At 45.8% G+C, this 25,091-nt stretch overlaps 1 protein-coding gene across 1 annotated transcript in view; it reads right to left on the bottom strand.

Moving 5' to 3' along the window:
- BTLA (B and T lymphocyte associated) overlaps positions 1-24,538 on the bottom strand; it is a 150,972-nt gene extending 126,434 nt beyond the window's left edge. The window contains exon 1 of the mRNA XM_086935504.1: positions 24,371-24,538. Within this exon, the coding sequence (XP_086791630.1) occupies positions 24,371-24,530 (160 nt within the window). The 5' untranslated portion in view covers positions 24,531-24,538. The remainder of the gene's footprint in view (positions 1-24,370) is intronic.
- Positions 24,539-25,091: the final 553 nt, after the last annotated feature.

The following is a 25,091-nucleotide window of genomic DNA, read 5'->3' as shown; positions in this document are numbered from 1 at the left end:
CACACAAATAAATCTAAATGTCTCAACGTGTACCTTTAGAGTTGCTACAGTAATAACATGAGTATTTAATTAGAGTTCTAAGCACATGAACCCCATTTAGCAAACACAGCACTATTTCTCTATAAACATGTTCACAGACATTTGCAGGAAGAATCACAATTCTATCAGTTATGATTCTAAGCACACATATAAGTTGCATTAGATTGCAGGGATATCTTTATATATGCCATACCCCCACTTCTAATATTGACATTAGTCACACAGAATTTATGCGGGTGCAGACTACATCTGACTATAATGCACCCCTAACATGTTTTTCGGAGTGGAGTTAATTTCACACTTCTTCCCTTGCCATACAATGCATCAAGTATCTGTGTGACCCCAAGAGAAAGTCAGAGCCTGGAGCCCTGGGTGCAGATCACAGAGGTGTAAGAGGATGTGCAGATATATAGTGGTATGCTTAGGTTTTAGAAAACGCGTCAAAACCACAACTTCAAAGCACACATTTCCAGTAAGAGTACATCTGCTTGCTGCAGAGCAATGAAAATACCCATTTTGTAAAAATCAAAGTATGCAAATTGCAACATATGTACTTATGGTGTCAATGTGCGTGAATGTATCTACATTTGACCTCCCACAACTTCCTCACTTTCACCGTAGCCCCCTCACGGCGAATCATAAGCAGCAGTTTTGCACCCACCTCCTATCTCATCAGAATCAAGTTTCCCTACAAGATAGTCTCAACCCTAGTTTTTTAAGAAGTTACCTGTTCCAGCTGATGCCAGACTCCATCTCTCTGAGCCTACTCGAAGATGGCATCTCATTCTGTCCCTTTCAGCAATGTTGAATTGTTGACTGCTCACGTTAAAGGTCATGGGGTCAAAGGTACCTAGCTGTTTTTTTAGGTTGCACACTGCCCGATTAGCAGAATCGGGCTATTTGCGACCGCAAAAAATATATATTTTTTTGTTTTTTTATTTACAAAGTCCTATTTTTCAATCCTTTCACCTATTACAGAATCTTAAAATGGGGTTTCAATTCGGTAGTAGGAAGTGGAGTGTTAAGGGCATCCCTTCCTAATAGGGACTCGCAGTGGTATGTGTAAATGATTTGTGACTGAAATGCGGGTGCAAAAAATTAATATTTTACGGCCTTCTTCAAGTAGGTGGTACCCTATTCGCAAATGGCAAAGGTTCCCCAAAGGACCCCTCCCCTTTCTGAATGTTTGCAAAAACATTTTTAAAGCGAAGGCGGTGGTCCCAAGGACCACTGGCGACTCTTAAAAATGAAAAGAAAACTGGTCATTTTGCTTTTTAAAACGCATCCCGTTTTCCCCAACAGGCCACCATCCTTGTGATTTTACCGATTCACTATTGGTTGCAGATCGAGACCTACCTCATGAATACTAATGAGGTAGGCCATTTGCGACCCACTGAGAATTGCTAAATGTTTGAAACATTTGTACATAGCTGTTTGCAATTAGCAAATAGCGGATCACAAAAATTCTCTATTGGGTAATCGCAAACCCAGAGCTCTGTACATCAGTGTTGTATGGTGACAGAAAAGGAGCCACAGGAAGAACACAGGGCACTGCATAGGTGCAGCAAGAGATTTGGGACTCTGTTGGGCAGATGTTTGTGCATGTGTGCATGACTGGAGACTCCGAGGCCGATGTTTCTTAAAGTGTGACTCGAATCTCAGGAAATTAATGCAAACTATAGCGTCATTCAACGTCTACATGCGAAAAGTGTTTGCACTGAAAGGCTTCCCCAGCACAGTTCTCAGTGACATTGCAATGCTCAGCACGATACCTAGGTTAATAGACAGATAGTAAGCATTACAATTCAGGAACAGGGCAAATATATGCACGCAAACTACTACAATCAAGTGAAGTAGCCACACCAAACAAACACTGGCTATAATGCAAATGCAAATGAAAACAGGAGCAAATAATGGATACAAGTTTGAGTGGGTGAGATCACATGAATTTTGAATGAGTTATAGATGTAACAAAAGTTGACAATATCATTTAATTTAGGCTGACTCAATGGTCATATGTCTGAAAACAATTGTATTCTAGTGTTATCTCCAACTACACAAGTGATGTAATATACCATTCAATAGCCTTTGCACTGTGGTGCAAAAAATGGCACTTAGCATCGTCTTAGCACATCGTTATTTCCATTTGAGTGAGTTATGACGTCATAGGTATTGAATGTGTTTAAAAAGTGGTTCTGCACAATTTCACACAAATGTCTACGGGTCTGGAATCAGGAGAAGCCAAACCTTCTTACCTCATATGATTAAGCTGAGAAACTACATTAGGACGGGATTAGAGGATCTTTCAGAAAGACATTTTCTGTAGATATAAATTGGCCTGATCACTGTAGGTCCCTACGCATATGAGGGTACCCATCAGTCACCACTCGAAACCGCCCTTCATCATTCGGGACTCCTCATGGACCTCACTCCTTGAGATCTGTGTAATGGGTAAGGACTAGATGGAATGTCTTCCATGAACAGAAAACTCAATTGGGGGCCCTAGTGATGTTAACTTAGTATCTCAACTAGTGAGTGACTGAATTGCAGTGCATGTGAAGGTGAAAAGTGTATTAAAATTGGGTGAGTGAGCAACAGTCTCAATCCACCAATACTAAAAACAAAGCAGCAAAGAGCAGTTTACAACATATAACAACTCAAGTGGTATATAGGTCGACATGTTTCAGCAATTTAAGTGGACCAAGTAGTCCTTGCTTTCCTCAGGGCCAAGGTGTAGGTGCTACTGCAAATAATGTGAGAAAAATAAATAAATAATAATAGAAAAGGAACGTGGGCACCTGATATCCTAGGTGTCTGTTTCTTTCCTGCGAGTGGACAGTTTCGGTCGCTAGCAAAACGAAAAGACAAAAGTTAGGAAAATAGTACTCAGCATCATAGAGGTAAAAAAGAATGAATCAGGCATCACAAAAAATGTCAACATCCTGATATCAACCAAACGGTTTGAACATACTAGATTAATGGTCAGATGGAATTTCGAAACAAGACATCATATGTAAAAATTATCAACCTGATGTCAAAACACCTGCTTACCTATTCTGCAGGAGAAATGAGCCTCACCTCACCTGGCACCGCTCTAAAAACCAAAGGAGAAGGGACACAAACAACAGTAAATGTACCTTATGTCCTCTGTAATGTTTAATGTCTTCATGGAAGTAGCAAATCTTATTTCATGATATGTTAGATAATTGGTAAATTCACTATATCTACAAGATCGTGAGAGTTTATTTTTTATTTTCATCGCTTTCTGTGATGGTCGACAGAAATGACTCAGCTACAGAGGCTCAATCCGGACTTGTATAAAAGTCTGGCTTTACATGGTGCTATCGAGCTTAAATGGAAAATGGAAAACTCCAAAGATTGGAAGCGTTTTGTAAAAGCTGGTGCCTACAGCATAAGCACGTTTATAGTGATACAAGGCTGAGACGCGCCGTGCTATATATAAAAGCGCTGCAAGCCACAAGGCGGCTTCTGCCAGCAAGTATCAGAAAAAAGTCAAAGAAACTCCAAAAGTCTCTAAGATGAGCCAAATACCCAAAATTGAGGAGTAAAGCACCCAAGAGCCTGCTTACCTATCCGTCGGTACTTCACGCCGGCGTCCGACCCGACTGGGGAGGTACCAAACGGAGAGCAAGCTGCCATATTTATTTACAAAGTAGTCGATTGGTAAGCCAGGAATCACGTGACGATGGCATGTGATCTTGTAAGTTCCGCCACAGCAAAAACAACGTGAATATGGTATAGATCTTGAAAAACGTACCGTATTCAGACCATTGTCTAGGGGCAACCCAAATAAAATACTAATAGTTTGAATAATCAGGCAGAGATCAAAGTATCTCGACGCAAAGTTGTGCGGATACATGAAAAATCTTGCGAAAGTGTAATCTCTCAAAATGCTCATGGGATACGTAGTTCGCATGATATACCGATCAAGTTGACAAGAGTGAAACCAAGCAAATATGTCATTTTGTCAAGTCACTTAGCGCCCTGTGTTTCTACACATCACTATTACTCAAGATCTGCTAGAAACAAAAAAACGACGAATAGTCTCTCGAGAGTGTAGTCTCTCGAAATGCTCATGGTGTATGTAGTTCGCATCATGTACCGATCAAATCGGCAAGAGTGGAAGACAATAAACATGACATGTTGTCAAAATCACTTAGCGCACTGTGGGGCATATTACCAAGCAATAGCGATAATTATCGCTATTGCTTGGTTAGAGACAAAAATTTACCACAGCGCGGCAGCGATTTTTACAGCAAATAAACCTTGGTATTACCAAGGTTTAACGCAAACGCGGTAAAAATCGCCGCAAAGCATGAATATCGCTGAAAAGTCCGCGATATTCATGCATTAGCGAGCTAATGCTCTTAGCCATGTTATCCACCTCCCATTGGATAACATGGCTAAGAACTGCTCAAGGCAGGTGTTAGCTTTTGGAGATATTCCCGCTAAGCGCGAATATCTCCAAAAGTTGGTAATAGGAGATAGCGATGTTAGCGACTGTTTTCAGTCGCTAACATCTTGGCACGCCCACTTTGCATCTCATTAGTGATAAATTTCACTGACATGCAAAGTGGGGCCCAAGATGGTCGCTATCTCCTACTAGCTGTAGCTAACTGGTGTTAGCGGCAGCTAGGTAATAGGGAGATAATTTTATCTCCGCTTTCTTGGCTTTTAAAGCCAAAAAAGCGGAGATAAACCCCCTTGATAATATGCCCCTGTGTTCTATATACCGCCATGCATAATTTTTGCTCAAGATCCTCCAAAAACATCTTTTTTGGAAGGATCTCTTTTCAATAAAAGTGAATGCAAAAAAGGGGACAAATTTGTTGGAAATACAAATTGTCTTAAGACTAAACCTGTCCTAATAAAGACATCACAGGTAGTGAAGCTAAATCTCAAAGAGTGCCCCTTAATAGTGGTAATAACATCCCTTCTCACATGCAGTATAAAGAGATGACATGAGTCCTAAGGGAGATAGTTGTCATGTTATTTTTTAAATGAGTCAGGGTCAACTATTCAGCATGTGTTTATTCAGACATATCGTGAAGGATCAATAAATATCTCATAACTGGATATATGAGAAAAAAGGTCTTGTCTGGATGGTACCTAGACCGTGTAGGTAAACTACAAAGTGGACCACGGGATGGCATCATTGAGTCCTGTCTGGTCACTGCCAAGCTTGAACACCCATTTCTGTTCTCTCTTTAGCAAGTATTTTGATAGATCTGTCACGTGATCAGGAATGAATGGCTGTTCTAGCACTGTCCAATGAAAATCTGACGGATCATGTTTTGCTTCCAAGAAATGGCTCGTCAGTTTCGTGGCCTGTTTCCTACATCTAATAGTGCTTTTATGCTCAGAGATCCTGAGCTTAATTTTGCGAGTGGTCATATCAACATATTTGAGCTGGCACGGGCAAATGATTAGATAGATTAACTTGTCACTATTACAGTTGGTGAATTTTCTTTGCGATCCTAGTCTGGCTGTCCCAATATCAATCTCCGGGGATTTTTTGTCTGTGGGCAGGCTGCGCAGGAGCCCCAAGGACGGTGTCCCTGAACTGGAGGCAAATCCCACATGGTGCCAATCATGCGTGGTGTCTTGCTCCTAGGTCTCGTGTGGACTAAACAATCTCGCAGACTTGGGCCTCGTTTGAACGCAAACAAAGGAGACTGAATCGATTCCTGACCGGTATTAAGTATATGCCAGTGTTTTCTCACTACCTTCTGAATATTATTAGATAGAGTGCTATAAGTATTCACAAATGTAATTCTCTGTGAATTTTGTTTTGGTGCTGCAATTTCTAGCAGTGCTTCACGATTGTTATTTTTAGCACGTTGAGCGACGTATCAGTTTGGATGGATATTTCTTGAGACTGAGTTGGTTTTGAAGAGCGGTTGAGTGTGCTCTGAACCCTTCAGAGGTGGAGCAGTTTCTTTCCACTTTAAGAAATTGACCAAAAGGAAGGTTGAACCTGAGTGATTTTGGAGGAAAGCTATCATAGCATAGTAAGGAGTTTCAATCCATTGGTTTCCTGTACAGTTCAGATTGTAAACAATCGGGGTAGCTAAAATCAGTAGATCCAAGAAGGCTAATTGGTGTTTGTCATATTCAACAGTAAACCGAAGGAAATCATTTCAGTTATTTAACTAGTTGAGAAAATCTTTTAGGTGTTTTACACTATCTCGCCATATAACCAAAACGTCATCTATATATCTTTTCCACAACCGAATTGAGTTGTAAAAAGGATTGGCTGTGGTATGTGTTTTTGCTCGAAATGATGAACGCATAGGTTAGCTAGGCTGGGAGCAAAAATGCTCCCCATGCTAGTGCCTGAGGTCTGTAGGTACACCGTCTCCTCAAATTTGAAAAGAATTTCTTTTATGGCAAGGGTAGCACAAGCCATGACAAAGTGTACTGGAGGTATGGAATCAGAATCACGGGCAGTCAAAAGGGTGGAAATCACTTCTAAGGTCTCATCTTGAGGGATTGACGTATAGAGTGATTCTACGTCAAATTATACTAAATAATCAGTGGTGGTATTAAACTCGATTTCAGGTAGAAGTGGTAGGACATCTTTTGTGTCCTGAATGAATGTAGGCACATTCCTTCAGGACACAAAAGATGTCCTACGACATTAAGAAAAAACAGTTGATTGTTGTGCATTTTAGTAAACCCGCCCCTGAGAGTCAAATGTAACTCATACCAACTGCTCCTTACTGCTGGGGTAGGTTCTCAGAACGATCCTCCTTCCTCAGAATTTGCACGCGAAGCTACAAGAGACCCACCTCTTGACACCTCCAACTCTGAATAGTTATGACATCAGAGAGGCCACATTTGAAGGTTTGTACTAGCAGGACATGTAAAACTTAAAGTACATGCCCAACTTTTTAAATACACTTCACCCTGCCCTGTGGACTGTTTAGGGCCTTCTCTAGGGTGACTTATGTGTATTTAAAAGAGAAGTTTAGGCCTGGCAAAAAGTTCATTTAGCCATGTCGAAATGGCAATTAAAACTGCACACACAGGTTGCAATGGCAAGCCTGGGACATGTTTAAAAGACTACTTAAGTGGGTGGCACAATGCTGGCCCACTAGCAAAATATTCCAGGCAATGGGTATATGTAGTATTACTTTAGTATGGATGTACAAGCAGATTAAAAGTGCCACTTTGAGGTAAGCCAAATTTACCATACTTAGAGGAGAGAGCACAAACACTTTAGCACTGGTTAGCAAAGAAAATCTGTTCAGGAATCAATCAATCAATCAAAAGATTTGTAGAGCGCGCTACTCACCCGTGAGGGTCTCAAGGTGCTAGAGGGAGGGGGAAGAGGAAGCAGCTACTGATCGAACAGACAGGTCTTGAGAAGTCTCCTGAAAGTCAGCAGGTCCTGGGTCTGTCGCAGGTGGATGGGGAGAGTGTTCCATGTCATGACTGCGAGGTGGGAGAAAGATCTGCCGCTGGTGGTCGTTTGTCAGATGTATGGGACAGTGGCGAGGGCAAGGTAAGCGCAGCAAAGCTGGTGGTTCAGGGTGTAGAAGGAGAGTCGTTCGTTGAGGTATGCTGGTCCAGAGTTTTGCGCATAGGTGAGGAGCTTGAAGGTGATCCTCTTGTTGACTGGAGGCCAGTGTTGGTCTCTCAGGTGGGCGGTGATGTGGCTGGGGCGGGGGATTCCAAGGATGAGGCGTGCGTAAGCGTTTTGTATGCGTTGAAGTCTTTTCCAAAGTTTCCTGCATAGAGGGTGTTGCCATAGTCCAGACTACTGCTGACGCGGGCTTGGGTGACCGTCCTTCTGGTTTTGGTGGGAATCCATCTGAAGATCTTGCGGAGCATGTAGAGGGTGTTGAAGCAGGAGGAGGAGACAGCGTTGACTTGATGAGTCATAGAGAGCGTTGAGTCCAGCATGAACCCCAGGTTGCGGGCATGTTTGGTGGGTGTAGGGGCAGTTCCCAGTGAGGCCGGCCCCCAGCAGTCATCCCATGTGGAGGGGGTGGAGCCGAGGATGAGGACCTCCGTCTTGTCAGAGTTCAGTTTCAGGCAGCTGGTCTTCATCCACTCTGCGACGGCCTTCATTCCCTCGTGGAATTTGGATTTGTTAGTGGCCAGGTCCTTGGTGAGGGAGAGGATCAGCTGGGTGTCGGCATCGTACGAGATCATGTTGAGGTGGTGCGCTCGGACGATGTTGGCGAAAGGCGCCATGTAGATGTTTAAAAGGGTCGGACTGAGGAAGGATCCTTGGGGTATGCTGCAGGTGGTCGTGGTGGCATTGGGGGAAGGCGAACTCTCTGGGTTCTGCCGGTGAGGAAGTAGGTAATCCAGTTCAGGGTTTTGTCACGGCTCCCTGCGTTGTGGTGGCGGTGGCACAGGCTGTGGTGGCAGATGGGGAAGGCGGCCAAGGGGTCCAGGAGGATGAGGGCCACAGTTTCGCCGTTGTCCAGCATGGTCCTGATGTCATCGGTGGCGGCTATGAGGGCGGTTTCGGTGCTGTGATTGCTTCAGAAGCCGGATTAGGAGGAGTACAGGATGTTGTTTTCTTCAAGGAAGTGGGTCAGTTGTCTGTTGGCGGTCTTCTCAATGACTTTCGCCTGGAATGGGAGCAGGGACAAAAGTCGAAAGTTCTTGAGGTCCTTTGGGTCCGCCTTGGGTTTCTTGAGTAGGGCGTTGATCTTGGCGTGTTTCTAGCTCTCTGGGAAGGTAGCGGTCTCGAAAGAGCTGTTGATGATCTTCCGGAGGTGGGGTGCGATGATGGAGTTTGCTTTGTTGAAGATGTAATGGGGGCAGGAGTGGAAGGTGTGCTGGAGTGGATGGAGTTCATGATTTTGATGTTGTTCCAGGAGAGCAGGAGGTCGGTGTGTTTGGTGGGCGTTGAGTCAGGGGGAGCATCTGCATCTGTCGTCGGTGTCAAAGCTGTGGTGGATGTCTGTGATCTTGCGGTGGAAGAAGGTGGCCAGGGAGTCATGGAGTTCTTGCGACGGTGGGATGTCATTGGAGCTGGAGTTGGGGGTGGCGAGTTCTTTCACGATGTTTAAGAACTCTTTTCTGTTGTGTGCGTTGTTGTCGATGCTTTCCTTGAAGGAGGTCCTTTTGGCGGATCAGATGAGTTGGTGGTACTTGCATCTGGTGTTCTTGAGGGCTGCGTGGTTGTCTGGTGTCTGGTCGTGGCACCCCTGCTCCTCGAGTCTTCGGCAGGTTTGCTTGGAAGTCTGGAGGTGGGTGTTGAACCAGATTGCTCTCGTGTTGGTGAGCCTGTTTGAGGGTTTCCTGATCGGGGCGAGTGTGTTAGCGCAGTCGATCCATTGTCTGAAGTTGTGGACGGCTGTGTTGGTGTCCGAGGGCTCGGGTGGAGGGCCTCGGGCGGAGGTAGTGGTAAGCTGGTCTTCTGTGACTTTGTTCCAGCTGCGGTGTGGGATGGTTGTGCGCGATATGTTTCTTGAAGGAGAAGTGGATGCAGTGGTGGTCGGTCCAATGGAGTTCAGTGGTGTGGCTTAAGGTGACGTGATTGCTGGCGGAGAAGATGGGGTCGAGGGTGTGTCCCTCGGAGGGGGTGGGTGTCGTGACAAGCTGTTTGAGTCCGAGGTTGGTGAGGTTATCGATCAAGGTTGTGGAGTTGCTGTCATATGCATTCTTGAGGTGGAAGTTCAGGTCTCCGAGGAGGATGCAGTCTGTGGAGGTGAGGGCGTGTGTGCGGATGAGGTTGGTGATGGAGTCGCTGAACTGTGGTTGGGGTCTGTAGACAAGGGTTCCTCTGAGGGTGGTGTTGTGATCGATGTGGATTTGGAAGTGTAGGTGTTCGGCCATGCTGAGGGTGTTGGTCGAAATTCTGATGGTGTTCTTGTGGACGAAGTCGATTCCTCTTCCTGGTTTGTTGTTTTGGTCCCTGCGGGTGATCTTGTAGCCGTTCGGGATGGCTATGGCTATGTCTGCCACCGAGGAGGCGTTCATCCAGGTCTCCGTTAGGAAGGCGACGTCCGCGGACGATGAATCGAGTAGGTTCCAGAGTTCGACGGCGTGCTTGTGGACTGAGCGGGTGTTGAGTATTATATGCATCTAAGATGGTTGTGATTTGCTTTGGTGGGATGGGCAGGATAAGCAGGTCTGCGCTGGCTGGTGTAGCTGCAGTTTTGGCAGGTGAGGGGTCCGTGGGTGAGCTTTGGGGTGGCCTGGAAGCAGGTGGAGGGTCGGCTAGTGTTGAATGCGTGGAGGATGTTAGTGTTGTAGCGGCGTCGGAAGTTGTTGCGCTCGTGGGGGCCAGGAGGTCTGGCACTGGGCATAGTCCTGGCGCGGAAGGGCTCAGATGGGCTTGCCTTAGGTGGGCCAGTGGCGCGCCCGCTGCGCATGACCACGCAGCGGTACCCATATGACGGGGAGGGGGCGGGATCAGAGGTAGGAGGGGGGAGTGAGCCCGATGGAGGACAGGGCTGCACGGGCAGCAGCGGCAGAAAAACAGCGCAAGCACACAGGGAGGCTGAAAAAATAAAATCAATCTTACACTAAAGTGAAACGGTAGAAAACAATAAACAAAGTACGGGCACAGAATACAGGAACACAAGGGCAACGATGAGGCACGAGGGTCTCTAGCAGACAAAACGGGTGAACTGCAGGGGTGAAGCAGAGGTACCGGGACGGCAGCTGGCTCGAACCCTGACGGAGGGCACAGAGCTGGAGGCTGGAGGATGGAGACTGCCAACAGGAGGAGCTGCTGGGGAGAATGCTGGCCTTGAACCAGTGGTCAAGGAGTCCACGCGCTCCCCGCAGCGGTCGCCATATGAACTGGAGGGGGGCGGGATCAGAGGTAGGGGGTGGGAGCTGGCCGGATCGGGGAGCGGGCCGCAGGGGCAGCAGCGGTGGGAAAACAGCGCAAGCACACAGGAACGCTAAAAAACTAAAATCAAACTTACACTAAAGTGAAACAGGAGAAAGCAATACTGGAGGGTGATGGCAAAATGTTTTTGGCTTACCCCGCAGAAAGGGCAAAGTCCAACAGGGAAGCAGTCACAAGTGCAGTGCATGATAACACTTTAACATGTGGAAGTGTTTCATCTTAGATCTTCATATTGAATCTCTACACTGGAGGAATTGATTAAAAGTGATAGTAGTTAAACATCAACTTAGAAATATTCATTCCTCCCTAAGCCCTGATAACAATGACAGTAATTAAATCAGAGGCAAGTCAGTTGTCAAGTGTACCCTGGGGGACCTATTTATCAAGGGGGTTGCATCGCTTTTGCCCCACGCAATGTGGTGCATGCATGAGGCAAACCCAAATTGTGATTTATCATGCCACCCAGGGCCAGGTTGTGTGGCCCTGAGTGACTTGATACATCAGCAGTAACGCAATGCAGTGCAAATTATTGTGTTGCTTTACTCTGCCACAGAGAGGTATTGCATGGGTGTTCCCATCCTGTGGATTTAGATGCATTCCCAAATTTACCATTACTGGTAGACCTGGGAATGCGCTAAAATGCTACACCTAAAATGCTACAATGCTACAGGAGAGATGTAATGAGGAGAAATATCTTTATTGCGCCTTGTGAGAAGTTGGCCTGGTATATGCTGTCCACTAGTTAAAGTGGGCACCTTGCACCAGTCCAAACAACCCTTATGGTGATTAGGTTAAAGATAACCTTTATAGAAAGCTACCCTAGTGGTAGCTATGGAGAGCAGCCTTCAGGCTAAGTCTTGAAGGAATGTTAAGCAGTTTGTTTTACCAGAATGCAACCTTATAGTCTTGGTTAAATGAAAGTAAAACCACACAGTTATTATAAAATATCTATTTATTATATATAACACCCTCTAGTATCCTCTACAGGAGGATAGAACACAATTCAAATACAGTTGCAAAAAATCAAACGTAAGTAGCACAATACCCACTAGGCTCAAGGGGGAGACCAAGCAATAAACAAAAATAGTGGTATAAGAACCACAACTCGGGACTAGACCTAGTTTAGGAGGTGTAGAGTTGCTGGGTACCCAAGGAGTTACCCAAGGTGAGTAAGTAGGAACCCCACGGAGGACGGGTGCAGAGTGAGAACACGACCTTGTGCCCCCTACAATTCAATGGGGAAGTCGCAGTTGGAAATTTAAAGGTTAAGGACCTTCCCAGCAGATTACAACAACAACCCTTGGAACTTAAGAGGTTGGAGAGCCACCCTACCCATGGATACCTTTGTACCAGAGTTACATATCTCAGAGGAGCCAGGTGCATAGGTACGAAGCGGTGTCAAAAAACCGTTGTCGTTCTCTATGAAAGTCTGCAAAGAAATGCTGCTGCTGGAAGTAAGAAGAATGTCCTGTGGAATACAAATGTGGATTCTTGTCGAAAAGGACCCAAAAGCAGAGGGGACAGAGCCTGGGTTACTTTGGAGTGACCAGGGGCTCGGTAGACGAATGCCCACCGATGTTGAGTATTTCAGGTGCATTGACGGGGATCTTGACTCTTCAGCTGCAGGTCCCAGGAGATGTCTAGGATGACCAGGAGCCATATTCAAGCTATCCCATGAAGGATGTTGAGTGCTGAGGGGTTGGTGTCCGGTGGGAGCACCAACAAGCCTTGGCAGCAGCAACCAACAAAGATGGACAAGTTCAGTGTCGTTTTGGTCCAGCAGGGACCAGGAGAATCACCACAGCAAGGGGAGTCAGGGCAGGCCTGGAGCAACTAGGGAGCCCAAGAAAAGCAGTGTTGACCCTCAAGTGGACCCACAGACTGGAGGCACAGGAGTCGTAGGGGGACCTCAGGCGGTTTCACAGGATACCAGCTAGCAGGGCACAGAGTGCGAAGATGCCAGAGTCCTTTGTAGAAAAAGATGCGCTGCAGTCAGGGCTAGAAATGGCCTACTGCACAAAATGGTTGCATGACAACAAGCATATGCAGCTGCAAGGGAACACAGTGTAAAGAGGTACAGGTTATGCAGTCCCCACGAGGGATACTGGCCTTTAACTTAGTGAGAGGGTAGCTCGACTTCTGGGACCTTCAGAAACCCACCTCCTGTGTTGCTCGAGCCTTTGGAGTCCGCAGGAACTAAGGATCTGCGGACCAGTCAGATGCATTTCAGTGCCTGCGAATGCAAGGGAGTGACTCCTTCACCCTAAGGGAGATTCTTCTGATGTCTTTGTAGTTCCACAGGGTTCTGTAAGGAGCCAGTATGGACCATGGACATTGGCGAGGCTTTGGACGGCAAGGGGAGATGAGGTCGAGCCCAAGGGAGGTCCAGCGAAGTCCAGCATGTCCAGACGGTCGAAGTGTAGTGGTTTCTTCTTGCAGAATCTTGTTCATGTAAAATCTAATGTCCTGTAGCCAAGTAACCCATTTTACAGGAGAGGTTTGGACAGATTCAGGGGACCCTCCTAGGGGAGAGGCAGGAGAGAGGGGTGGCTACACCCATGTCCTTTGTCCAGTTTTGCGCCAGGCAGTAGCAAATGGATCCCAGAACTGGTTTGAGCTGGATTATGCACATGGACACCAAGTGTGCCCCTCGTGCAGACTTTATGGCACTGGCACTGTTACAGTGCAACCACCCAGCCCCAATACACTAAATCCTGCCTGGGAGGTGGTGACACCTCCCTGTGCCAGGATGCCTATTGTGCTGCCTTCCCCTGCTCAAGCTTGGCTCAGCAGCAGTAGGTCAGACTTGTGTCTGTGGCTGGCAGCATCGATTTTGTGCTGTAAGGCTCGAGAAAGTTGGTACAGGAAGACTTAAGTACCCCCAGTTACTTGTGTGGAGGTATGATTCCAAGGTGTTTGACCCCAACCAGAACATACATTGTTGCAGTCGTTTTCAAGGTGAGGTTATAATGCACCTCTACCTATATGTCTGGCGGTGTCAAAGACAACCCAGGAGAATGGTCTCTGAAGGCTGCAGAGGGGCCCTGCTTATGCAGAAGCACCCTCTCCCATAAAACCCAGAACACAGTCTGCTATAGGAGTGACTTATAAAATTTTAGGTGTAGTGATAGATAGATATAGGGAACCTATATCTAAGGTATGTAGTACAAGCACCATCTTACACAGGCTGCGGTAGCCTGAGGTTCCATTTTGCATGGCCTCTCACGGGTGGTTGATACATGTTTCAGCCCATGGGAGACCTCTGGGGTACTTCTGCCCTGGGTACATGTGTACCATATACTAGGGACTGATAAGGGTACCCCAGGATCCAATCTGGAGTAGTGCCAAAGTAAATACATAGCAATTTAGGGAGAAACCAGGTAGGCTGGGGTCCTGAGTAGCAGAATCCCAGCCAGACTAGTCAAAATAGTGGGTGTGAAACGCAAAAAGTGTGGGTAACCATAAGATGCAGATCCTGCTTTCTTACACTCCTTGTTACTCTCTCTTTCCATTTATGCTGCATTCTGCAGCACACATATATTGAGGAAAATACCTCAGGGGATTGTTATTGTGCAGAAAGGTGCCCCCTTTCTACACAAAAACAATACTGCATGCAACGCAGGCACCCTTGTACCATGGTGCAAGGGTTTCTGCGTTGCCCATTGAGCGCAAATGCTGGGAAAAGGCTGGAATGCCCTGTTTTGTGATATAAACAGTGCATTCCTGAGCCTTTCCCTGTAACGCAGTGCAGCAAGGTGAATGCCACACTGCGCTCCATTACTTTTAGATAAATATGCACCTACATGTGACTGAGATTCTTATTACAGATGGAGCAACATTAAAATCTGTTAAATCAAATAGAAGAGGTTTTTGTGAAGTGTAGTTCCTGAACTCACGCATTTGAAAGTACTCGCATATGTGATAATGAATAAAAAAGAGACTTTGTGAAATAAAATATTTGCCTAGGATTAGACAACTCGTTCAAGTAGAGAAGCCAGGGTTGATCCCAGATTTTCTGGTTTCATATTGTGCGATTCGGCTTCTAGATTGGACATCTCTTTCTCTCGCCCATTTGATATCCAAAGGCCCTGCTGTATTGTTAATTCTTGGTGCATTAGGTTAGAATGTGGGGGAAGGCAGAAGTCACATGAAAGCTCAGATCGTTTTGGGCTTAAGGGTCTAAGAGACGGTTGAGGGTCCGAGAGGACCGTGACATGAGCCAGGGACCTGCCTCAACTCTCAGTAGTTCTCCTACCTGTAAGAATGCACCTGAGATGGCAGAGTGACCTGCGAAGATGGCAGGGCCAAAGGCACGGATGTGATTTAGCACTTACCATCCCTCACTCCACAACAGTTTGCATCTACAGGGCTTTAAGTGGGTCGGGTCCTGACAAGTCTCAGATGTGGCAGTAATTGAAAACAGTCTTTGAAATGGGTTGCTATTGGATTCAATTTCATGTCCTCTACAGGCAAAAATAATACTCAAATTCCCAACAAAATCTTGAGGTAAAATTCATAACAGTGATTCAAACCCTGTTTACATTTGATTTTTAATTTTTTTGCAATCCTTAAGAGTATTTGTATTTTTTCCACACCTTGTGTTTCTAATATTTTTTTATGCAACATATGACTCTCATATTACCCAAATCACCTCTAGGTTCCTGTTGTGGTTCAGTGTTCATGATGGGCAAGAGTGAGACCTGTGCAGATGAGTCTGTAGGTGTTCTGAATTTCTCATAGTGCCTGTCAGTGTGTCATAAAGGTTTTCAGCTAATTGCTGAGCTGGTGGATATAGTGCTTTTGCTGGTGGTTCCTAAATCAATGCTCAGAAGCCAGCGGCTGGTTCTATTAAATGTCAACACCAGAATACCAAGTCTGCATAGTACTGAACTCACCTCACTGCCAGTCACTCCCCGCCCCTTTATCTCATTCTTCCAGGTTCCTGCCATCTCCCTTGGCGGCTGTTTTTTAGCTTCCTCCTTCTTTCCTGTTTGTATGTTTTTCCCTCTCTTGCTCTCAGGAAATGAATGATGAGGAAAAATAAGTGCAGGCAATTAGTGTAAGTAAGTAGCACTTTAAAAATGTCTCAGGCCTGCCATTGCAGCATGTATATGTGAAGTTTTTAACTGCCATTTCGATCTGGCAGCAAAGTAAACTATTTGCCAGGCCCAAAACTTCCTTTTTAATATTTATGAGTCACCCCTAAGGTAGGCTGTGGACAGCCCCTAGGAAAAAATGAATGCTGTTGGCCCTCACCGGCAACCACCGGCTCCAATTATTCACTTGGTGGGTGTGTGTGTGTGTCATCAAATTAAGGAACAGGGGGTTGTGTGTGCGCGGGGAATCTTGAACAAAGGAGATAATCGGCGGTACGTACAGAAGAAGAGAGTGGGCAGACGGCATGAAGATGAAAATGATGACGTGTGAGATATGCAAGTGGAAAATTTCAGAAAGATGTGGGGAGAAAAGGTAACTTAGGGCCAGATGTAGGTAAAATAGATTTACCGATTTTTAATTACCGAATTTTACCGACTCGGTAATTAAAAATCGGTAAATCTAAGGGGTGGAGATGTAGGTATTCCAGATGTGCTGGAATACCGATTCGGAAGAATTTGGTATTTACCGATTCGGTAAATACCGAATCGGAAATGCCCATTCATTCCTATGGGCTTTGAAGCCCATAGGAATGAATGGGCATTACCGATTCGGTATTTACCGAATCAGTAAATACAGATTTTCACAAGGGTGCAGGGGGTGTCACTTTGACACCCTCTGGCACCCCCAAAACAGGCTCGGGTGCCATGTGGCAGACATACATGCCCTAAGGGCAGGTCTGCCTGTCACATGGCATAGGTGTGCATGCACACATGTGCATGCACACCGGAATCGGTATTTTACCATCAAATTGGATTTGATGGTAAAATACCGATTCAGTGAGGCCTCTGGGACTCTGAAGAGCCCCACCTACATCTGGGTGCCTCAGAATCGGTAAAATTACCGTTTTTTATTTTACCGAATCGGTAAAATTACCGATTCGGTAATTTTACCAATTCGGTAAAATAATGCCCCCTACATACCTGTCACCCATTTACCGATCGGTAACGGCCAAAATCGTCCGTTACCGCTCGGTAAATGGCCTCAAACGGCCACCTACATCTGGCCCTAAGGGCCTTGTTGCCTTAAAATCCACTCTGTAATAGTGACTGTGATTTGTGCATCAACCTTTACTGAATGTATTTGTATTTTGCGAACCGACCTATGTATGAATAGATTGGGTAATAAAATACGGAATGGTAGACAAATGCAATTCAACCTCCCTCATAATATTAATGAGCGAGGTCACAAATTGCTACAAGTGGCTGCAATAACAGGTACAATAGCCATCTTGGGTCAGCAGACCACCATGCCTGCAATTGCTTTTCAATAGAGCAGTCTTTTTTGTTTTAACTTCAGCCCATTTCCCTAAATTGATAAGGGGATGCATTTAAAAAGAAAAATGCAAGGTTTTACAAGCATGTTTTACTAGTATGAAGTGGTCCCTCTGACCACTGCCTACTCTTTAAAAATGTTTTTTTAAACTTTCATAATGGGGAAGGGGTGCCCAGGCAACCCTTTCCTATATATATTCACGGGTTACCACCTCCTTTGAGGTGGTAGTAACATTTTACTGTTTTGCAACCATATTTTGGTCACAAAACATTAATACATGCCTTAAGGAATCAGTATTTGTAAAGGATACCCTTAACAAGTCCCTTCCAACAGTTCGGGGGGAAAAAATTATTTTAAAAAGGGGTTTAGCATCCGCAAACCCACTGATTTATGGAATCAGAGGATTTGTGAATGCTCATTTTGTACATGATGCCCTAAATATCTGAGTTAGAGACACCAGAAGATAGTGGTGGGATGGGCAACAGAAGAAATAGAGACATTCTAAAGACCATCTCCACTTACACAGAGATTAGCAATGTTTAATTCATTCACAAATATTCTGAACTGAAACCTTTTCAGTTCTAATTATCCACAATAGCATGATTGTTGTTTCACAATTATTTCATGCTGCTAGCCAGCATTAAAAAACAATAGGAGTGCCTTGCTTTTTTAGGCGTGTGTCAGTTGTTGTGGTATATGTCTGGATGCAAAACCATAGAAGCTCACAAAGAGGCACCAAAATGCTGGCCAGGTGGCCTGTTTAGTAAAAGACAGGATTTCAGTAGTCATGTATTAAAGACTCCCCGCCTTTTTCATCCCACTTAAAGTGGTGGCTCCCGGGGATAATGACCACAGTGATCCATTGAGTGCAGCAGTGGTGTTATATGCCCCTCTCAGCCCTTGTGTGCGTTCCTTGGACATCTGTGACACAATGCTTCACCAATTGAAGTTGGCTATAAAATGATGTGTTCCACGTTGCCTCGACTGGTTTCCTCTACTGGAATCCCCTGGTGTATATGAGAAGTAAGAGAAAAACAATCTGCCTGCCGGTGAATTTATTTTTTACTTTCAGGTACTAACAAAATCTAGCTCAGTTTTCCTCTCTTCTTCCTTGTGAGGTATATTTTTTAAAATAATTTTTATGTAGTAAATAAATAGGTACCAGGTACATGAATGACATAAGGAAGAGAATAACAAGTTGGATCATACAGTAAAAGGAAGCTAACACACTGTATATGCAATTGAGAGACTATAAAATACGTCCATATGTAACAAGTTGAAAATAAGAATAAGATTAGGGTACCATGTAGATTATTAATTATCTAAATAGTTGTAGACTAACAAGCATTTGCAATGCAATCGGTCTTTGAGACCTTATTTGTATTTAGCTATGCAGCACATTAGCCTTGGTGCGGAAAAATCTAGGGGCCAGATGTAGGTAAATTCCATTTACCGATTCATAAATACAGACTTATACCGAATCGGTATTCCTGAATCGGTAAATGGTATGTAGGTAAAAACTCGGTAAAAGTTACCGAATCGGTATGACTAGGTAAACCAAATCGGTAATTACCGAATCGAAAAATCAGAGTCAGTAAATTCCGAGTCGGTGAAACCAAAGCATCCCTATTGGCCTCCTGGCCCATAGGAATGAATGGGATTCACCGAATCGGAAAAATACAAATCGGAATTTACCGAATCGGAATTTACCGATTCAGTAATTACCGATTCAGGAGTTTGAAAAACGCCATGTGAGCCTGCCAACCAATCAGGGGCAGCCTACACACCCCACAACCAAGGCCCTGTGAATCCAACCAATCAGATTGAAGCACCCCACCCCAGTACCTGGGAGTGGCCACACCCATGCAGGTGCAAACCAACAGAACAAACAATTCAGCAGAGGTGAGAGGAGCAGAGAATCCACAGGCAAGCAGTGCGACAGAATGGAGACACATGAAGGCCAAAAGGATGGAGGGGAGAGAAAAAGGAAGATCAAGTTCAGCCCAGAGGAACTACAGGTGGCTGTAGATGAAATTGTAAGCCACTACAGCCAAATTTTCGGGAGACAGTCTCTGCATGTTGCAGAGACTGTGAAGAGGAACATTTGGATTTGAATATAGGCCAAAGTGAATGCCATTGGTGTGACCCACCGGGAGATTGAGGACATAAAAAAGTGGTGGTATGACCTGCGCATCGTGACAAAAAAAAAGATTGCTGCCCAGAAAAAGGATGCCGGTGTGACTGGAGGAGGCCGGAGCAAAGCACCAAAGCTAGCACCGATTGAGGAGCTAGTGGAAACCACCATGGAGCCAGAATGCATCCATGGGATAGGAGACCTGGATAGCACAGCAAAAGCTACAAAGAAACAAGGTAAGAGGCATGTACCCTTATCCACACCCATCAACCTGACCCCGTACCCCACTGTGTAGAAACATCACAATGCATAACCAGCTTAGACTTGTGGGCAGCAATGCATCATGGTAGACGTAGTCATGAATACATAGATGCAAAGTATACAACACATGTCTCAGCAAGGCATGCCACACACATCACCAAACACACAATGTGCACTGTGCAAAGGTGTCTAGACTATTTAATTAAGAACTACACACAGATGAACAACAACATTGACCCTATGTCAATTTCATTCCACAGGAGAGTCGTCACGCAGTTCAGCACCACCAAGGGAGGAGAGGGCACCAGCAACTAAGAGAGGGGAGAAAGAGAAGAGAAAACCTGGTCACAGCACGGTAGAAGGAAGCAAAGACACCACCCAGGAGGCCTCATCTCCAGACCGCCCCATAACACCTGTTCCACTTTCCCCTCTGTTGTTTGGATTTCCTGACCTGTCAAACACACCCATTGCAATGTCCAGGGTGTCCATACCGGGAGTGGCAAGTAGGCATGCGGAGCCCCCTCAGAGGATCCTGCAAACCTCTGATTCTGAGGATGAGGATGATGTCCCCCAAAATAGTGCACCTGTGGCTGACAGGCCAAGACGACCGATTGCAGCAGGCGCTGCGCGCACCAGTGTTCTTGACAGGAGGGCACGTGAGGGTGGGGAGGGGCAGGAAGGGGAGAGCATCTTCTGTGGCCTGGAGGGCACAATGTTAAAGGTACAGCGCCAGCAGGCCAAATCACTGTTAGCCATGCATAGGCAGGTACGCAGCATGAACAACAAAATGTCCAACATCGACAAGGGCAGAGGCCAAATAGCATCGAGTCTGGAGCAAATTTCAAAGGGGATTACAGACATCTCCACATACATGGGAGTACTGTCGGATAAGTTGGACAGCGATCATCTACAGCGTGGCAGGGAACAACAGTATATGCACCAACAAACAAAGGCTATGAATAGGTTTGCAACTAATACAGCACTACTGTGCAGACACCCTATTTCCATGCAGGATGCAATTGTGCACTGCTGCACAGACTTGACACGGGGCATGGGAAGAGAGACCTCTGCGATGGAGCAGATGCTCAACACCAACACAGGCAATGCTGGTGACACAGGTGTGGAGGAGACAGAGGGGTCAACCAGCAGGAGTGGCTCCAGCACACCTGTACCGGAGGTGCGCAGGAGCGGCAGGCGCAGCCATGCTGAGTCAGGCACCAGCAGGGAATCTGAAGCCCAGGCACAACAATGCTGCAATGTAGTGCGTGGACGCAAGCACTGACCTATGCGGCAGATTGACTCAACTGCACACAGTGACGGCAACTGAGCAGGAGCAGCCAGAGACATTGACTTACATTAATGGATCCTCTTTAGATGTGACAATGATGATGTAGTGAAGATTAAACTACACTTGTCATAAACTACACCTGTCTATGTCTCATACATTACCTAGAAATATCGTCGTGTAATTTCTGTCCGTCTAAATCTACCATCTAGTGCTGCTGGTCCTGTTGCCTGGGGCTCTGCATGTTCTTGGTCATCATTGATGTTCTCATGATATGTCAACTCCACCTCTGTGCCTTCCTTGGTAGCAAGATTGTGCAAAATGGCACAGGATGGGGGTGTACTGTCGTGCACCTCCACTCTTGTGGAGCCAGCGGAACCTGCTCTTGAGGAGTCCAAATGTTCACTCCACTACGTTGCGAGTAGACCTGTGTGCCACATTGTATCGCCTTTCTGCTCTGTTGGTTGGGTTGAGGTACGGTGTAAGCACAAAGGAACGCAAGGCATATGCACTATCACCTGGGTGGGAATGAGTTACATTCACATTGAACATTCAGCTGACATTCATTTCAGGGTGTGTTACACTTTTTTACCTAGCAGATATCCATCTCCAAAATCTCCAGCAACTAGACCTGTGTATATTCCGCTGTTCTGGAATATGTAGGAGTCGTGCGTGCTCCCAGGGAATTTGGCAACTATGTCAGTGATGATGTTCCCTGCATTGCATATCACCTGCACATTGATGGAGTGCGTAGACTCATGGTTTCTGTATATGTGTTCGGTGGCTGAAGGTGGGCATAGGGGAATGTGGGTGCCATCAATGCAGCCTATCACATGCGGGAAGTGTGCCAGTCCATAAAAGTCAGTTTTTGTTTTAGCAAGTTCCGCAGGTGTGTCAGGGAACTGGATGTAATGTCCCATTCTCTGCGTCATGGCATCCAGGAACTTCTTGAAAAAACGGGACAGACAGCTTTGGGATACACCTCCTACTGCAGCTATCACACTCTGGTAGCTCCCAGAGGCCAGCAGGTGTAAGCTACACAGCACCTGGACATGGGGAGGGATGGCGTGGGCCCTGGGTGTTGGGTAATCCAGGTATGGGTGGAGGTCCCTTATTAGGTCCATGATGGTTGAGGGGTGCAGCCTGTACCTCTGGAGTATCTCAGGCTCAGTCAATTGGAACAGAGTGATCCTCTGCCTATACACCTGCTCCTCCCTTTGCCATACCCTCAGATCTGCAGCCTGTAGCCTTCGCCTCCTCGCAATCACATAGAGTGCCGCCATTTTTCCAACACTGTTGCATTTTGGGCCCTTTTTTATAGCATGCACATGGTTACCACCTGCTTTCAGTCCATGGTAAATACCGACTCTTAACACCATCGATGCTGCCATATATTCCCGTCCTGCGCTGCATTTTCCAAAATCCCATGTTATGTGACAAGGTCAACTCGTCATAAGCACAGGGCAGGTAAAACCCATGACGAGTTAATACCGAATTTAATTGAATTCGGTATTTTTGGGCTTTCCTACATCTCGATGGGCATTTTTTCCGATTTCTTATTTACCGATTGGACTCGGTAAATAAGGTTTTGGTAAATATCGATTCGGTAAATATGTATTCGGAAAATACAGATTCGGTATTTTACCAATTCATATTTACCGATTCGGTATATTTTTTACACCTAAATCTCTTTTTTTCAATACCGGTCGGTAACGGTCGAATTTACCGATTTTGGACCGTTACCGACCGGTATTTGGCCTCCTACATCTGGCCCTTACTGTTCTTTAACATGGAGGGAAAGTAAGCACCACACTGTGTGACATGCCAGGTATGTGAACACATGGAGAGAAATATTGCCTTTCAGCAGGAAATGGTCCAAAGCTCTGTTTTTAATATTAAAGCAGGGCCTTCGGTGGTCATATCACTGAAAATACAAGATTTGAGAAATATTAGTGTCTGTGGGTGCTTGTGGAAGACAATTTCTATGAACTGGAATCTAGAGAATACTAAAATGATTCTTCTATTTTACTGACCTCTGCTGGACATTTTCTATCAAGGAAGTTAAATAAAGGCAGTTGCCGGGAAAATAAAACAAGCATTGGCATAACCAAATACGTCTCCCCATTGGGACCTTATACGTGTTTAGTTATCCAGCACAATATTCTTGGTGCAACAACATCAACTGTTGCAAGGCTAAACACTTATAAGGGCCTAAAGGCGAGACCTATTGGCTATGCGAATGCTCGTTACTTAGTCCAGCCTGTCCTTCAGTTTGTAAATGGAGTGTGCATGAGCTCTCTGTTTCCAGGGGAAAAAATTACCCAAGTGTCTCTAAACTCTATAGAGCCCCTCATTGGCTTTCATCGCACCAATGGAGATTGTTATTCACAGGCCCGAGCTACCTCAACAACCGCATCAACTTCTACGCTCCCAAACGCCACCTCCGATCAGCCAGTCACGCCCTCGCCGCCGTCCCCCGCATCCGAAGAACGACAACAGGAGGAAGGTCCTTCTCCTACCTGGCCGCCAAGACCTGGAACTCCCTCCCTCCCGACCTGCGCCTGACCCAAGACCACCTCTCCTTCAGGAAGAAGCTCAAGACCTGGCTGTTCGAGCAGTAGCAGCACCCCCCCCCCCCCCAAGCGCCTTGAGACCCTCCGGGTAAGTAGTGCGCTCTATAAATGTCTTTGATTGATTGATTGATTGACATGTCAAGTAATCTACTAATGCCACTGCAAGTATTCATTAACCCTCCACACAAACACACACGCGTACAATGATTTGTTAATGCCAAAACTCACTAATGCCTGCGCATCCTCACTACTCAGAGCGAAAAAGTCCAAATGACAAAGTACAGTGTAATTACAAAAGGTTTTCTTTTTCGTACACGCAAGTTTTCTCAGACAGTCCATTCCGGAGGATTCTTCCAAAAACAAGCCCTGTTTCTGCCAAATCCCTGCAGCTCCTCTTAATGACTTCGCCAGATCTTAGACATCAGTTGCTGGATAGTTTGTTTGACTATGATTAGCACTGCCCAATACTCAATTGAAGGGTGCATTGCAAACTTATAAAATAAATGCTTGTCACTAAGGTTGACAGTATAACAGTCCAGCGCATGCTATTTTCCACATTACATAGCATTTATAAAGCCTTTGCAGGTGCAGACCCCGCCCACAGCCAGCCACAGGGTCCACTTCAAGCTGAGCTGACTGCAAGCTTGGACGCTCTGTATACTCTCAATGAACACTTGCATTAATATGCACAAACGGTAGAGAGTTATAAAACATATACACACCTGAAGTAACTTGGTAGAACAGCTATGATCACAGCGAACCGGAGTTATCAGCAAAACCAAAAAGTGAATGGAAAAACTCACCTCGACCTGGCAAAGCAGCGTGCTGGGCAGAGCGAGGATCATCCCGCTGGTTAATACATGCTCTATTTATGTGAAGGGGTACCTTCAAGGCGGCTGCAGCTCTCTGGGAGCTGCAGACACAGGACCCCCTGTCTGCTTTCGGGGAGAGGCTGTAAAACATTGGAGCACCTCCGCTCCACAGTGCAGAACATGTGAACAGGAAGGGGCGGTGCGATGGTACGGGGCTACGCCCTGAACCAACACTGTGTGAAGACGCTTCAGGCATGACTACTGCTCGCATTGCGGAGAGGTGACCGGTAATGTCATGGCGATGGGGAATTTGGGGCTATGCCAGGTCTGTACTCAGAGCAGGGGAGGAGCAGAACACACAGCAAATAGATGGGTCACAGGAGTACAGCTAGAGAAAGCTCAGGTAGAAATAGAGGTAGAGAACTGGAGAATCAAAAACAGAGAAATAGAGTGCAGTATGTATTTCAAACTTAATCTGGACTTGGTACAACTGCCATAATAAGGTCCTTGACTACACTGTGCAGAATGACGCAGAGAAGTGTGTTTAAAGGGTGCAGTGACATGATGAGGGTGCTTGGCAGGACATTGACAGCTTTAAACAAGCGCGGTCACTCTAATTATAAACAGATGGCCCCTGAGCTTGTCATGTGCTTATCTAGGTTCCTGATCGATACTGTGACCTTATGCCCCTATTCGGCTATAAATCCATTTA

The sequence above is a fragment of the Lissotriton vulgaris genome, chromosome 8, assembly GCF_964263255.1.
Source record: "Lissotriton vulgaris chromosome 8, aLisVul1.2, whole genome shotgun sequence".
Lineage (NCBI taxonomy): Eukaryota > Metazoa > Chordata > Amphibia > Caudata > Salamandridae > Lissotriton > Lissotriton vulgaris.
Note: the sequence above shows the minus strand (reverse complement) of the source record. Positions and strands in the feature narration are given on the sequence as shown.